Source organism: Brachyhypopomus gauderio, unplaced genomic scaffold, assembly GCF_052324685.1.
Source record: "Brachyhypopomus gauderio isolate BG-103 unplaced genomic scaffold, BGAUD_0.2 sc64, whole genome shotgun sequence".
NCBI classification, from domain to species: Eukaryota; Metazoa; Chordata; class Actinopteri; order Gymnotiformes; family Hypopomidae; genus Brachyhypopomus; species Brachyhypopomus gauderio.
This window is the reverse complement of record NW_027506885.1, coordinates 1,051,504-1,065,923: the sequence shown is the minus strand read 5'-3', so window position 1 is coordinate 1,065,923 and position 14,420 is coordinate 1,051,504. Positions and strand designations below refer to the sequence as shown.

At 46.8% G+C, this 14,420-nt stretch overlaps 1 protein-coding gene across 1 annotated transcript in view; it reads left to right on the top strand.

Moving 5' to 3' along the window:
• Positions 1 to 13,993, top strand: part of prlra (prolactin receptor a) — a 25,303-nt gene extending 11,310 nt beyond the window's left edge. The window contains exons 5-9 of the mRNA XM_076988858.1: positions 4,606 to 4,772; positions 7,155 to 7,296; positions 8,969 to 9,065; positions 9,606 to 9,675; positions 10,653 to 13,993. Of these exons, the coding sequence (XP_076844973.1) occupies positions 4,606 to 4,772; positions 7,155 to 7,296; positions 8,969 to 9,065; positions 9,606 to 9,675; positions 10,653 to 11,540 (1,364 nt within the window). The 3' untranslated portion in view covers positions 11,541 to 13,993. The remainder of the gene's footprint in view (positions 1 to 4,605; positions 4,773 to 7,154; positions 7,297 to 8,968; positions 9,066 to 9,605; positions 9,676 to 10,652) is intronic.
• The last annotated feature ends 427 nt before the right edge of the window (positions 13,994 to 14,420 follow it).

Genomic DNA, 14,420 nt, shown 5'->3' with positions numbered 1-14,420 from the left:
GTGTTAGTTTCAGACCTCCTCTCTCCCATGTTAGTTTCAGTCCTCCTCTCTCCCATGTTAGTTTCAGACCTCCTCTCTCACGTGTTAGTTTCAGACCTCCTCTCTCACGTGTTAGTTTCAGACCTCCTCTCTCACGTGTTAGTTTCAGACCTCCTCTCTCACATGTTAGTTTCAGACCTCCTCTCTCACGTGTTAGTTTCAGACCTCCTCTCTCACGTGTTAGTTTCAGACCTCCTCTCTCACATGTTAGTTTCAGACCTCCTCTCTCACGTGTTAGTTTCAGACCTCCTCTCTCCCGTGTTAGTTTCAGACCTCCTCTCTCACATGTTAGTTTCAAACCTCCTTTCTCGCGTGTTAGTTTCAGACCTCCTCTCTCCCGTGTTAGTTTCAGTCCTCCTCTCTCCCATGTTAGTTTCAGATCTCCTCTCTCCCGTGTTAGTTTCAGACCTCCTCTCTCACGTGTTAGCTTCAGACCTCCTCTCTCGCGTGTTAGTTTCAGACCTCCTCTCTCACGTGTTAGTTTCAGACCTCCTCTCTCCCGTGTTAGTTTCAGATCTCCTCTCTCCCGTGTTAGTTTCAGATCTCCTCTCTCCCGTGTTAGTTTCAGACCTCCTCTCTCACGTGTTAGTTTCAGACCTCCTCTCTCACGTGTTAGTTTCAGACCTCCTCTCTCACGTGTTAGTTTCAGACCTCCTCTCTCCCGTGTTAGTTTCAGACCTCCTCTTTCACGTGTTAGTTTCAGTCCTCCTCTCTCCCATGTTAGTTTCAGACCTCCTCTCTCCCGTGTTAGTTTCAGACCTCCTCTCTCCCGTGTTAGTTTCAGACCTCCTCTCTCACGTGTTAGTTTCAGACCTCCTCTTTCACGTGTTAGTTTCAGACCTCCTCTCTCCCATGTTAGTTTCAGACCTCCTCTCTCCCGTGTTAGTTTCAGACCTCCTCTCTCACGTGTTAGTTTCAGACCTCCTCTCTCACGTGTTAGCTTCAGACCTCCTCTCTCACGTGTTAGTTTCAGACCTCCTCTCTCACGTGTTAGTTTCAGATCTCCTCTTTCACGTGTTAGTTTCAGATCTCCTCTCTCACGTGTTAGTTTCAGTCCTCCTCTCTCACGTGTTAGCTTCAGACCTCCTCTCTCACGTGTTAGTTTCAGACCTCCTCTCTCCCGTGTTAGTTTCAGATCTCCTCTTTCACGTGTTAGTTTCAGATCTCCTCTCTCACGTGTTAGTTTCAGTCCTCCTCTCTCACGTGTTAGTTTCAGACCTCCTCTCTCCCGTGTTAGTTTCAGACCTCCTCTTTCACGTGTTAGTTTCAGTCCTCCTCTCTCCCGTGTTAGTTTCAGACCTCCTCTCTCCCGTGTTAGTTTCAGACCTCCTCTTTCACGTGTTAGTTTCAGACCTCCTCTCTCCCGTGTTAGTTTCAGTCCTCCTCTCTCACGTGTTAGTTTCAGACCTCCTCTCTCACGTGTTAGTTTCAGACCTCCTCTCTCACGTGTTAGTTTCAGATCTCCTCTCTCCCGTGTTAGTTTCAGACCTCCTCTTTCACGTGTTAGTTTCAGTCCTCCTCTCTCCCATGTTAGTTTCAGACCTCCTCTCTCACGTGTTAGTTTCAGACCTCCTCTCTCCCGTGTTAGTTTCAGACCTCCTCTCTCACGTGTTAGTTTCAGACCTCCTCTCTCCCATGTTAGTTTCAGACCTCCTCTCTCACGTGTTAGTTTCAGACCTCCTCTTTCACGTGTTAGTTTCAGTCCTCCTCTCTCCCGTGTTAGTTTCAAACCTCCTCTCTCCCGTGTTAGTTTCAGTCCTCCTCCCTCGCGTGTTAGTTTCAGACCTCCTCTCTCCCGTGTTAGTTGTGCTACTTCACTACAGTTAATAGCTCAACTCCCCTCTGACTGAGCTAAAACTTTAACCTTTAAACGTTGACTTTGCTCCACACGGAAAGGACAACACACTGATTTACAACCGCGGTCTGCGGTTTTTCCTCAGTTTCCCAGTGTATTCATATGTGTGTGTGTGTGTGTGTGTGTGTGTATGTGTGTATGTATGTGTGCAGGCATTATCTGGTTTTATCTGGCTTCAACTGCTTTTTTATGCAAATCATGTTTTTGGTCCACGCTGAACCTCAATCTTTCACACAGCTTTCAGCTTTTCCCAGACGTTTTGAGAGACGTGATCTTTAGCTCTGATCTGGTTGGCTTGGTTTTGATGTTTTTGTTATCCTATATTTTTACAGCTGTAAATGTAAATTAAGCCACATATTTACATTTCTAGGTTTGTTATCTAAACATTTTTCATGCCCTGCCCCTTGTGCTGGTTTACCATTTTAGTGAGGTGTGTGCTGTAGAAAAGTGATCCAGATTACGTGAAGTAATATTACTATATTAGTAAATCTAGTTTTTACCCTTTCAACGTTCCCTTGCTCTACCATCATTTCTGTGCAGTAGTCTATCGCAAACCCACCTGATTTAAACACGAAACACAAAACTGTTTACCTGCATTTTTATGCTTCATTTATCATCACGCCATTACAATCACTTTTCAATTAACAAACTTAAGCGGAAGTTGAACTTATTTGTATAATTCAGTTAATTAATGAATTAATTTATTGCATTTTTACATTAATTGTTACAGTTTTGTTTAAATTTTATTTTAAATGAACTGGTTATTTATGTATTTACCTGTTTATATTAATCTGAAAATACTGAAAATACACAATTTCTATGCCTGACCTCGTGTTGGCTGTGTACAAGGTATATTTAGAAACCCACAGTGCGCACTGACCTGCAGTGACGCAGAAGTGTCTTAGAAGGACACATCAAGAAGATTGAGTTACAGCCTTCATTTTCACTCCAGGGAGGCCCGATAACAAGAATAACTGACGTCGGTTATGCCCCTTTGGATTTGCATGTTAACGAATTTGTGATTTAGCCCATTTACTACAAATTCCAGAAAACTGAAGTAACGGCTGCGTAGTTCACGAACCGCGACGACTGCTTGAAGGAACTTGTTCGGATTCATCCTGCAATTGGAGGGGGGAGGAGAGGGAGGCTGTTCTACCCGGGGGGGGGCTGTTTTAACCGGAGGGGGGAGGAGAGGGAGGCTGTTCTACCCGGGGGGGGGCTGTTTTAACCGGAGGGGGGAGGAGAGGGAGGCTGTTCTACCCGGGGGGGGGGGGGGGGCTGTTTTAACCGGAGGGGGGAGGAGAGGGAGGCTGTTCTACCCGGGGGGGGGGGCTGTTTTAACCGGAGGGGGGAGGAGAGGGAGGCTGTTCTACCCGGGGGGGGGGGGGGGGGGGGGGGGGGGGGGGGGGAAGGAGGCTGTTCTTACCGGAGTCCAGCTTTTGCACATAAGCCACCGTGAGTACCAGCCCGGAGGTGTTTACTGAAGGGTCTTCAGAGGGATGCTAGCGTGGCCTTCCTTTAGACTTTACACGCACTGTGTACAAAGTGGTCGTTCCTTAAAATAGCACATCAATCAACAGATTATCTATTCTTGTGGTTCAATAGTGCTTCATTCTGAATAGGAGGAGTAAATAAATTCCTTTGCAGCACTCACAAAATCGCTTCTTGGTCCCTTAAAGCTGTAGCCTGGTTTATATACACCAGGCTATATACTCTGAATATGCAAGAAGCTACATATTGTGTAAAGTCAAGTCATAAAAAAACAAAACAAATGAATTGTGAGAATAAATAAGTGAATGAAAAAACTATTTAAAACAGCAAAAAAGACTTTATAAAACACAGCAGAGAATCAGGCACGGTCTCTGTTAGAGCCCTGCAGTGCCAGGCACAATAGGGGCCGCCCAACGGAGGATGGGTTCCCTTTTGAGTCTTGGTCCTCCCGAGGTTTCTTACTAATCCCCACCATCTTTTTTTCCTCACCACTGTCGCCTCTGGTTTGCTGGTTTTGTATGGACCCATACGATTGTAAAGCTGCTTTGTGACAACATGTGTTGCAAAATGCGCTATATAAATAAATTTGACTTGACTTGAATAGCAGGCGCTAATGAACGAGGAACAAGTCTAGAAGTGGTTGATTAGGACCGGGGGCGTGGCTGAGTGTGTGATTGACGTGTGTGCTGTGTGGTTGGTTGGATACCGACCAGGGTGTAATATAAAGCTCCGGTAAATGAGATCATCGGTCCCGTTGCCGTTGTGTCGTCTTATGACGTAAGCATTTACGCAACTGAGTTCTACACTCCGCCATTTATTGGACCGTCACTGTTTCCACATTTAAGTTCATAATTGGATATGCAAGGACCTAGAAACTACTCAAGACTTTTAACGCACCCAATCCATCAGTTTATTTGACTGCATTATGACCCATTTATATGCTAGATGCTGTAGATACATTTTTATAACTTGCATAATAACTACAGGTCCTACAGTATATGCACTGGGTGGGTACGGAAATGGAAAAAAATGTTTACTAATGTTTCTCAAGCACTAATCACATTTGTCAAAACAATAACTGAATAATTAACCAGCCAGCACAGCCTATGAAACAATAATGCATCCTTCAAATTTCCTCATCCTCATCTCATTCCTCATCCGTCTGCAGTACTGACCCTATCTGTAGTACTGACCCTTTTGCCTTCTTCTGTGACCCATAGTTCAGCCGAACACCCCTGAGAACGTGAGTGTGGAGGTGCTGGATGACGACCCTGTGCCCTACCTGCATGTGTGGTGGGAACCGCCCCTCGCCACAGACACCCAGTCCGGCTGGATCACACTCTTCTACCAGCTACGGGTCAAACGCGGGAGCCAAGACACCTGGGAGGTACGTACAGAAATAGAAGGATGAAGAAAAAGAAAAGAATGAGAGAGAGAGAGAGAGAGAGAGAGAGAGAGAGAGAGAGAGAGAGAGAGAGAGAGAGAGAGAGAGAGGTGACATTAGAGACCTGCACATACAGGAAATATGGTGATCTTAAAATTCCAGTCAGTATATGGTGCATTTGCTGTAACCATGGAGACCCTCAGGCTGACAGTGCTGGTAGATTTGCATCCAGAACATGCAGACAGACTTTTATCCCAAATGATGCAGTCTTGTTTGAACCAAACCAAACTGTTCAACAATCAGTGGTTTTTCACTTAACCACTCTTCAGAGACCAAAGTGCATGTTACTGTGGGCACGTTACAGTGGACATGTTACGATGGACACATTACAGTGGGCACGTTACAGTGGACACGTTACAGTGGGCATGTTACAATGGACACGTTATGATGAACACGTTACAGTGGACACGTTTCAGTGGACATGTTACAGTGGATACATTACAGTGGGCATGTTACGAAGGACACGTTACAGTGGGCACGTTACAGTGGGCACGTTACAGTGGGCACGTTACAGTGGACACGTTACAGTGGGCATGTTACGAAGGACACGTTACAGTGGGCAAGTTACAGTGGACATGTTACAGTGGGCACGTTAGAGTGGGCACGTTAGAGTGGGCACGTTACAGTGGACATGTTACAGTGGACACGTTTCAGTGGGCACATTAGAGTGGGCACGTTACAGTGGGCACGTTACAGTGGGCACGTTTCAGTGGACACGTTTCAGTGGTAAATCACTGACTCGGAGCGTGATTGTTCCATGTGATTCGTCCACAGTGAGGTTAGAATGTTTCTTCATAGTAACACAGTAACCCTCTGCACCGCAGACACTGTGTGACTGCTCTATGGTTCAGTGCAGCTCAGATGACCAGAGTGCTGCAGGCGGAGTTACTGAGCTACAATAATCACCGCCCGCCGTCGCCATGGTCACAGCTTCAGTAGCCTGTTCCGTCTGCCCAATCCTCCTAAGCACACACGCAAGGCAGCAGCAGGTGAAGAGAAGGGGAAGAGCCGTGATCTCTGCTCTAGATCACTGCTCCAGCTCTCACTGCTCTAGATCGTTGCTCTAGATCTCTGCTCTAGATCACTGCTCCAGCTCTAGATCACTGCTTTAGATCTTTGTTCTAGATCTTTGTTCTAGATCTCTGCTTTAGATCACTGCTCCAGATCTAGATCACTGCTTTAGATCACTGCTTTAGATTTTTGTTCTAGATCTCTGCTCTAGATCACTGCTCTAGATCTCTGCTCTAGATCTCTGCCCTGAAGCCCTGCGGAGTAGGAACACAGAGACAGCCGAGTGCTGCGCTTGGGCATCAGAGTAAGCAGCAGTGGGCAGAGCTGTCTTGGTTGAGGCAGTGCCACACACACCTGTCCACTGGACGAGGCAGTGACACACACACCTGTCCACTGGACGAGGCAGTGACACACACACCTGTCCACTGGACGAGACAGTGCCAGACACACCTGTCCACTGGACGAGACAGTGCCACACACACCTGTCCACTGGATGAGGCAGTGCCACACACACTTGTCCACTGGATGAGGCAGTGCCACACACACCTGTCCACTGGACGAGGCAGTGCCACACACACCTGTCCACTAGACGAGGCAGTGCCACACACACCTGTCCACTGGACGAGACAGTGACACACACGCACCTGTCCACTGGACGAGGCAGTGCCACACACACCTGTCCATTGGTTGAGGCAGTGCCACACACACCTGTCCACTGGACGAGGCAGTGCCGCACACACCTGTCCACTGGATGAGGCAGTGACACACACACCTGTCCACTGGACGAGGCAGTGCCACACACACCTGTCCACTGGACGAGGCAGTGCCACACACACCTGTCCACTGGACGAGGCAGTGACACACACACCTGTCCACTGGACGAGGCAGTGACACACACACCTGTCCACTGGATGAGGCAGTGCCACACACACCTGTCCACTGGACGAGGCAGTGCCACACACACCTGTCCACTGGACGAGGCAGTGACACACACACCTGTCCACTGGATGAGGCAGTGACACACACACCTGTCCACTGGACGAGGCAGTGACACACACACCTGTCCACTAGACGAGGCAGTGCCACACACACCTGTCCACTGGTTGAGGCAGTGATGTACTTTAGCAGTTTATCTCACAGTTTGTTAAGGGCTCCATCTCTGCTGTCAGTACACCTGAAGCACTCGATCTCAGGCAGCAAGTACATATCACTGTTTCTGATTCTGCTTCATGCTTCATGTTATTGGTGATTGATATTCTAACGTGTATGTGTGTGTGTGTGTGTGTGTGTGTGTGTGTGTGTGTGTGTGTATAGGAGTATAATGCTGGTATGCAGAAGAGCTACAACATCTTCAGCGTGCACTCTGGTTGTGAGTACTCTGTTCAGGTGCGCTGTCGACCTGATCATGGCTTCTGGAGTGAGTGGACGACGCCCACCTACGTGCAGATACCTGACTGTGAGCACCACACCTCTCATTACTTCACACCTCTCATTACTTCACATCTCATTATGCAAAGCATTCAGTGGAAACTTAGTGTCATGTTGACCTGGTTAAAAATTTGCCTGCAAGATTTTGACTAAATTTATTTATGTTTGTGGGGGGTGTGTGAATATCATTACATCATGGGCCAAAAACTCATCTGGTGCTCACGGCACACACAGCATCGACACACACACACGTGCTCACGGCACACACAGCATCGACACACACACACGTGCTCACGGCACACACAGCATCGACACACACACACACACACACACACACACACACACACACACTCTCTCACACACACACACACACACACACACACACACACACACACACACACACACACTCAAAGTGCTCACGGCATACACAGCATTGACACACACACACAGCATCGACGCACACACATGCTCACGGCACACACAGCATCGACACACACACGTGCTCACGGCACACACAGCATCGACACACACACACACATGCTCACGGCACACACAGCATCGACACACACACACACACACATGCTCACGGCACACACAGCATCTCACGGCACACACAGCATCGACACACACACACACACGTGCTCACGGCACACACAGCATCGACACACACACACACGTGCTCATGGCACACACAGCATCGACAGACACACACGTGCTCATGGCTCACACAGCATCGACACACACACACACACACACACACACACACACACGTGCTCACGGCACACACGTGCTTGGTTAGAGGACTACATATTCATATTGCGGTTGTCAGGGGAGCACAGGCCAGTCCCACAGTAATGGTTAACTCCAAGGAGATGTGGGCCAGTCTCAGCAGTGACCTGAGCTGGGGAGGGGGGGCAGACTGAGCGAGACAGACAGAGAGACTGAAAGAGAGAGAGACACAGAGACAGAGAAAGAGAGAGAGAGACAGTCTTCTTCTACTGCAGCGCTGAATGTCTTTTTCTCCTTTTACTACAGTCCTGAAGCAGCAGCTGGCGGTGTCGTGTCAGGAGTTGTTGTGTCGTGTCAGGAGTTGTCGTATCAGGAGTTGTCATGTCTTGTCAGGAGTTGTGTCGTGTCAGGAGTTGTCGTGTCTTGTCAGGAGTTGTGTCGTGTCAGGAGTTGTCGTGTCTTGTCAGGAGTTGTCGTGTCTTGTCAGGAGTTGTCGTGTCGTGTCAAGAGTTGTGTCATGTCAGTAGTTGTCATGTCAGGAGTTGATGTGTCTTGTCAGGAGTTGTCGTGTCTTGTCAGGAGTTGTCGTGTCGTGTCAGGAGTTGTCGTGTCTTGTCAGGAGTTGTCGTGTCTTGTCAGGAGTTGTCGTGTCGTGTCAGGAGTTGTCGTGTCGTGTCAGGAGTTGTCGTGTCAGGAGTTGTCGTGTCTTGTCAGGAGTTGTCGTGTCGTGTCAGGAGTCGTGTCGTGTCAGGAGTTGTCGTGTCGTGTCAGGAGTTGTCGTGTCGTGTCAGGAGTTGTCGTGTCATGTCAGGAGTTGTCGTGTCAGGAGTTGTCGTGTCTTGTCAGGAGTTGTCGTGTCGTGTCAGAAATTGTGATGTTTTGTCAGTAGTTGAGTTCTGTCAGGAATTGTTATGTTGTGTGTGTTGCTGTACTTGTGACTAACGTCTCTGGCATCGTTTGGTTTGGTCTAGACATGCCCGGGGATCGCTCCATGTGGATTGTGGTGGCAGTTTTTGCAGGTTTTACCCTCCTCATTTTGTCCTGGACAGTGAACGTTAAACGGAGCAGGTATGCACCACAGATCACTCAGATCACACAGATCACTCAGATCATTTAGATCACTCAGATCATTCAGATCACTCAGATCACACAGATCAATCAGATCACACAGATCAATCAGATCACTCAGATCATTCAGATCAATCAGATCACTCAGATCATTCAGATCACTCAGATCACACAGATCACACAGATCACTCAGATCAATCAGATCATTCAGATCACTCACATCACACAGATCACTCAGATCACTCAGATCAATCAGATCACACAGATCATTCAGATCACTCAGATCACACAGATCACTCAGATCATTCGGATCACACAGATCAATCAGATCACACAGATCATTCAGATCACACAGATCACTCAGATCACACAGATCATTTAGATCACTTAGATCATTTAGATCAATCAGATCATTTAGATCAATCAGATACTATAGCAACATCCTGTTAGTGCTGTCTGGTTCTGAAAAACACCTTCATCTGTGCTGTAGTCACTACAGCGCTACAGTGGTGCGAGCTGATTGGTTGTTTCTCTCCGTAGTGTGAAACACTGCTTGTTGCCGCCGGTTCCTGGGCCAAAGATCAAAGGCTTTGACCAGCAGCTGCTGAAGGTAATGTTGGGGGGGGGGGGGGGGGGGGGGGGGGGGGGGGGTGTAATGTTGGCATGAATGTAATGTTAGGGGGGTGTGTAATGTTGGCGTGAGCCGCGCGAACAGGTCCTGCCACACACACACAATCACGGCAGCTTTGTCTGCACAAAACTCTCCTAGCATCATTGTATCAGATATAATGTTCACGGCTGGGAACAGTCACTGTACAGTTTTGGACTGGTCTTAAACAGCTGGTCTTAAACAGAGTCAATCTTAAACAGAGCTGGTCTTAAACAGAGTCAATCTTAAACAGAGCTGGTCTTAAACAGCTGGTCTTAAACAGCTGGTCTTAAACAGAGTCAATCTTAAACAGAGCTGGTCTTAAACAGCTGGTCTTAAACAGAGCTGATCTTAAACAGAGCTGGTCTTAAACAGAGCTGATATTAAACAGAGCTGGTCTTAAACAGAGTCAATCTTAAACAGAGCTGGTCTTAAACAGCTGATCTTAAACAGAGTCAATCTTAAACAGAGCTGGTCTTAAATAGAGCTGGTTTTAAACAGAGCTGGTCTTTTGTATTGTACTGGTCTTAAAATGCTAGATCCAGCTCAGGGTGTAATTACTGAGCCTACCATGAGACTGATGCAGGAATAACTCTAACATGCACAATTAATTCATTCTTTAAAGTTGATCCATGTTTCAGTGTTTGTTATTCGTGTATGCTTTTCTCATTGAGCAGTTATGCTCACAATCCAATTTATCAGACACATTCTTCAATTTATCAGATAGATTCTTCTTCTGCGCTAACTGGTCCTTCATGGGGGGGGGGGGGGGGGGTAGTTTATGGGCATCTTTACAAGCGATGTAAACACAACTAACAGATCCAGTTTCTAACGCAACGTAGAAATAGTACATGCTCGTGTGTGTGTCCTGTTGGCTAAAGGCTGTCTTCACACTCCTGTCTTCCTGTTGTCTGCTTCACCTCCTCTCCTGACCACAGAGCGGGAAGTCTGAGGAGATGTTCAACGCCCTGCTCATCCAGGGCTTCCCCCCCACCAGCAGCTACGACGACCTGCTGGTGGAGTATCTCGAGGTGTACGACGTAGAAAAACAGGAGCTGGTTCTGGACAGAAAAGACACGTGTGAGGACGCACTGACGTCCACGCGACCACCGGACAGCGACTCGGGGCGGGGCAGCTGTGACAGTCACACCCTGCTGACGGAGAGGTGCACGGAGGGTGGAGATGAGGGTGGAGCCCTCAGCCGCTGTGTCACTGAGCTGGCCTCCCTGCCGCTGGAGGAGGGGAAGGTGGAGGCGTGGTCTGCCGTGGTCTCACCCTCTCAACCACACCAGCACGGCCACCACCAGCAGGGGGCAGGGGGCGCTAGAGAGACCTACCATGTGCTGGAGATCCCCTGTGCCTCTGCTCTGGGCTCTGGTGATGAGCGGGTGCTCGAGAAGAACCAGTGGGGAGAGTCCGAGGTCTGCAAAACTCAGCCGGGGTCAGAGGTCAGGGCAGCGTCCACGAGCCTAGGCCCACCGCACCAGGCCGAGTACGTGGAGGTGCAGACGGTCGACCACGAGAACGCCTTGCTGCTCCGGCCTCTCACTGACCCCAGGGGTCACGACCTTGACCTTTCAGACTATGCCGGAGAAGACTACAGCAAGGTCAAGGAAGTGACCTCCGACAACGTGCTGCTGCTGCAGAGGGGGACCAGCGTGTGGCGCTGTGAGGCAGACTCCGGACAGGACCAGGAGGAACTGCCCCAGTCCTGCCCCCCACAGCCGCAGGACCTGCCACAGTCCTGCAAGCCCGCCGGGCCCCTCCAGGACGGCGTGAGGCTGGTGGGTGACGGCTACGTGGACTCCACCGCCCTGCTGTGCTAACGGTTCCTCTGCTGCACACAACACCAACTCAGACGGACAAAATAAGAAACTAATGGAAAATTCCTTTCTGGTTTGGGGGCGGGGCCTCAAAGTAATGGCCTCTTAAAGTCCTTCAACTCTAACATGAAATAGATTTTTTTTTGTCCCTGAAAGCTATTACAGTGGCTCCTGGTTATATCCAGGATGATGATAAAAATACATGTGAATGTTTTGTTTCTGCTCATAACGGCGAACACTCTGCCTCGGCCATCTTTTTCTGTATGTATACGGTGGTGTTGCTAAGATACGGGGACGCTAGTGCAAAGCTCCCTGGACTCTTTGAATCACTCGAGTCTTAAATCCGCTGACAGAAGCTGTTGACTATGAGCCTTTATAACTCATTGCTTTGATAAGTAAGGTGAAAACGTTCATTTGCTTGGTGCTCAGGGGCCGAGCCGTGTGTCCCACATTTTCTGAGCCCGGTAGCAGCTTTGAAGTGTGTTGTTCGCAAAACATGCTAAACAAAGGAAATGCCAGTTTGAACTTCATCGCCATTGCATCAGGATACGTTTGAGCTGGCCTGAAATCAGAGTATTTTCTGATTCATTCTGTGGTTAAAAAAGTGAATGTTAGTATCTACTCCTGTGAAGTCAAGGGTATTAGAACCCACAGTCTGTGGTATTTAAAGCAAAATGCAGGATTTGAATCTAATTGTGATGCACCAAATCACTCCCTGAATCACTCCCTTTATCACTCTCTGTGTCACTCCCTGTGTCACTCCCTGAATCACTCTCTGGGTCAGTCCTTGAATCACCTCCTGAATCGCTGCTCTACATTTTCAGGGTTCAGTTGTCACTCTAGTTTAAAGCTGGTTATGTTTATATAGTGAACAGAATCAGTACTGCTCTGTGCACAATACTTAAAGACCTCACCACTCTGCCTGGCGCTGTCAGTGAGTCCGGTTTGAATGTGATTCTTCCATTCGAACACCTAAACATTCACTACAAACAGTAGTGTGACCAGTATTGTGCTGTGTCATTTCATGTCAAACCTTAAGCTCTCTTTCGAGACGGCCTAGCGCACATATGAGTTTGATTTGGAACCAAGTCCCACATAGCAGATGAACCACAGTACAACTCAGTGGAGGTCACACTAAGCAAGTTTAGATCTTAAAAATTTATCCTACAGAAAAATCGCCTTGAAGATGTAGATGTTAAGATGCTGACAACTGGACCTTGCCCAACCCTGAAACAGCACTGTGCTGTCAAAAACCCCACTCAGAAAGAAACCCTTTTTACACCTTCTGTAATATTACTTTTTCTTATAAAATTCCTGTTGCTCATTCACATTTTGAGAGAATGTCATTTGCGTGCCTAAGAATACCTGTTTTTTTCCTTTGTGAATCTTAATGTTCATTTCTTTGTAAATGTGTAAATAGATCAGCAAAATCACACTTCATGGACCTTAGAAATGCTTTTTTTGTCATTTGACCCCATTAAACATCATTGCTACACTGCCTAGACTGAAAGCTAAAAGTAAAGTTATTATTTCTTTAGTCAACAGTGATATTGCCTTAAGGTATATTTCATTTAAAGATTCATCAGAAGATATTTTTATAAAAGAGTTACTACAGACACATTTATATTTATATTTAAAGATATAACCAAAACCAGTGACTAACTACTTTTCATATTTCTTGATTGTTTAGAACAGGCAAAATGAATCAGGTATATGATGTGTACTGTGTGTTTACAGTAAATATCTCCAGAAATTATTAAACATTTGATAAATGTCTAATAATGTATAATTCATAACACTAATTGGTAAGTAGGAAAAAGGGTTGTTGTTTCTTCAGGCACTGAGTTTGTTAGATTGACTTCACCTCTAAGTTCTTCAGATAATCACCACAGTCATGTACAGACAATTATTTATGTGACGCTGCATTTACAAAAACAAAACAAAAAAAAACATTTTTTAATGATTTTGAAGTATTTTGCAGATGGGACATGAAAACCTGAGGTAGAATCAACCAACAGTATGTGTGAAAATGGAAGTCTGCCCTGCTGCTTTTCCTGTACAATTTAATCCAGTTTAAACTATTTCATCCATAGCTGTGTGAAACCGTACAGTTATGGTTTAATATTTCCTCACTGTCAGTGTTTCTAGTGCTCTTTCCTGACTCTCTGGATACAGGTTTCATCCCATGTCTGGTTTCTCACAACAAAATTTTTCAGTGGCTGCGTTGTTCTGAGATGTTTGATTTTGTTCACCTGTGAGTGAAAGATCTGTTTTGCTGCTCTTTTTGAAACGTTTTTTATGGATGCCGTGTTGGCCAGACCCTGTACTGCACTGGTCTTTGTATTGTTAGTGGACGGGTCGTCACTGGAGGTGGTGTCTTCTCCTGCCACAGCTCGGGGGGGTTCCTGTTTTAACCTCTTACACTTTCTAACGGCTTAGAATAAAAAAACAAACAAATCAAATCCGTGTCCGTACTTTATATCAAGTGCACAGTGGTATTCTCATCCTTCTCGAAACTAACATTTTAACCGTGAACTCACATACAGTGGGGAAAATAAGTATTTAGTCAGTCACCAATTGTGCAAGTTCTCCCACTTAACAAGATGAGAGAGGCCTGTAATTGACATCATAGGTAGACCTCAACTATGAGAGACAAAATGTGAAAAATCATTTTGTCTGACTTTTAAAGAATTTATTTGCAAATAATGGTGGAAAATAAGTATTTGGTCACCTACAAACAAGCAAGATTTCTGGCTGTCACAGACCTGTAACTTCTTTTTTAAGAGGCTCCTCTTTCCCCCACTCATTACCTGTATTAATGGCACCTGCTTGAAGTAGTTAACAGTATAAAAGACACCTGCCCACAACCTCAAACAGTCACAC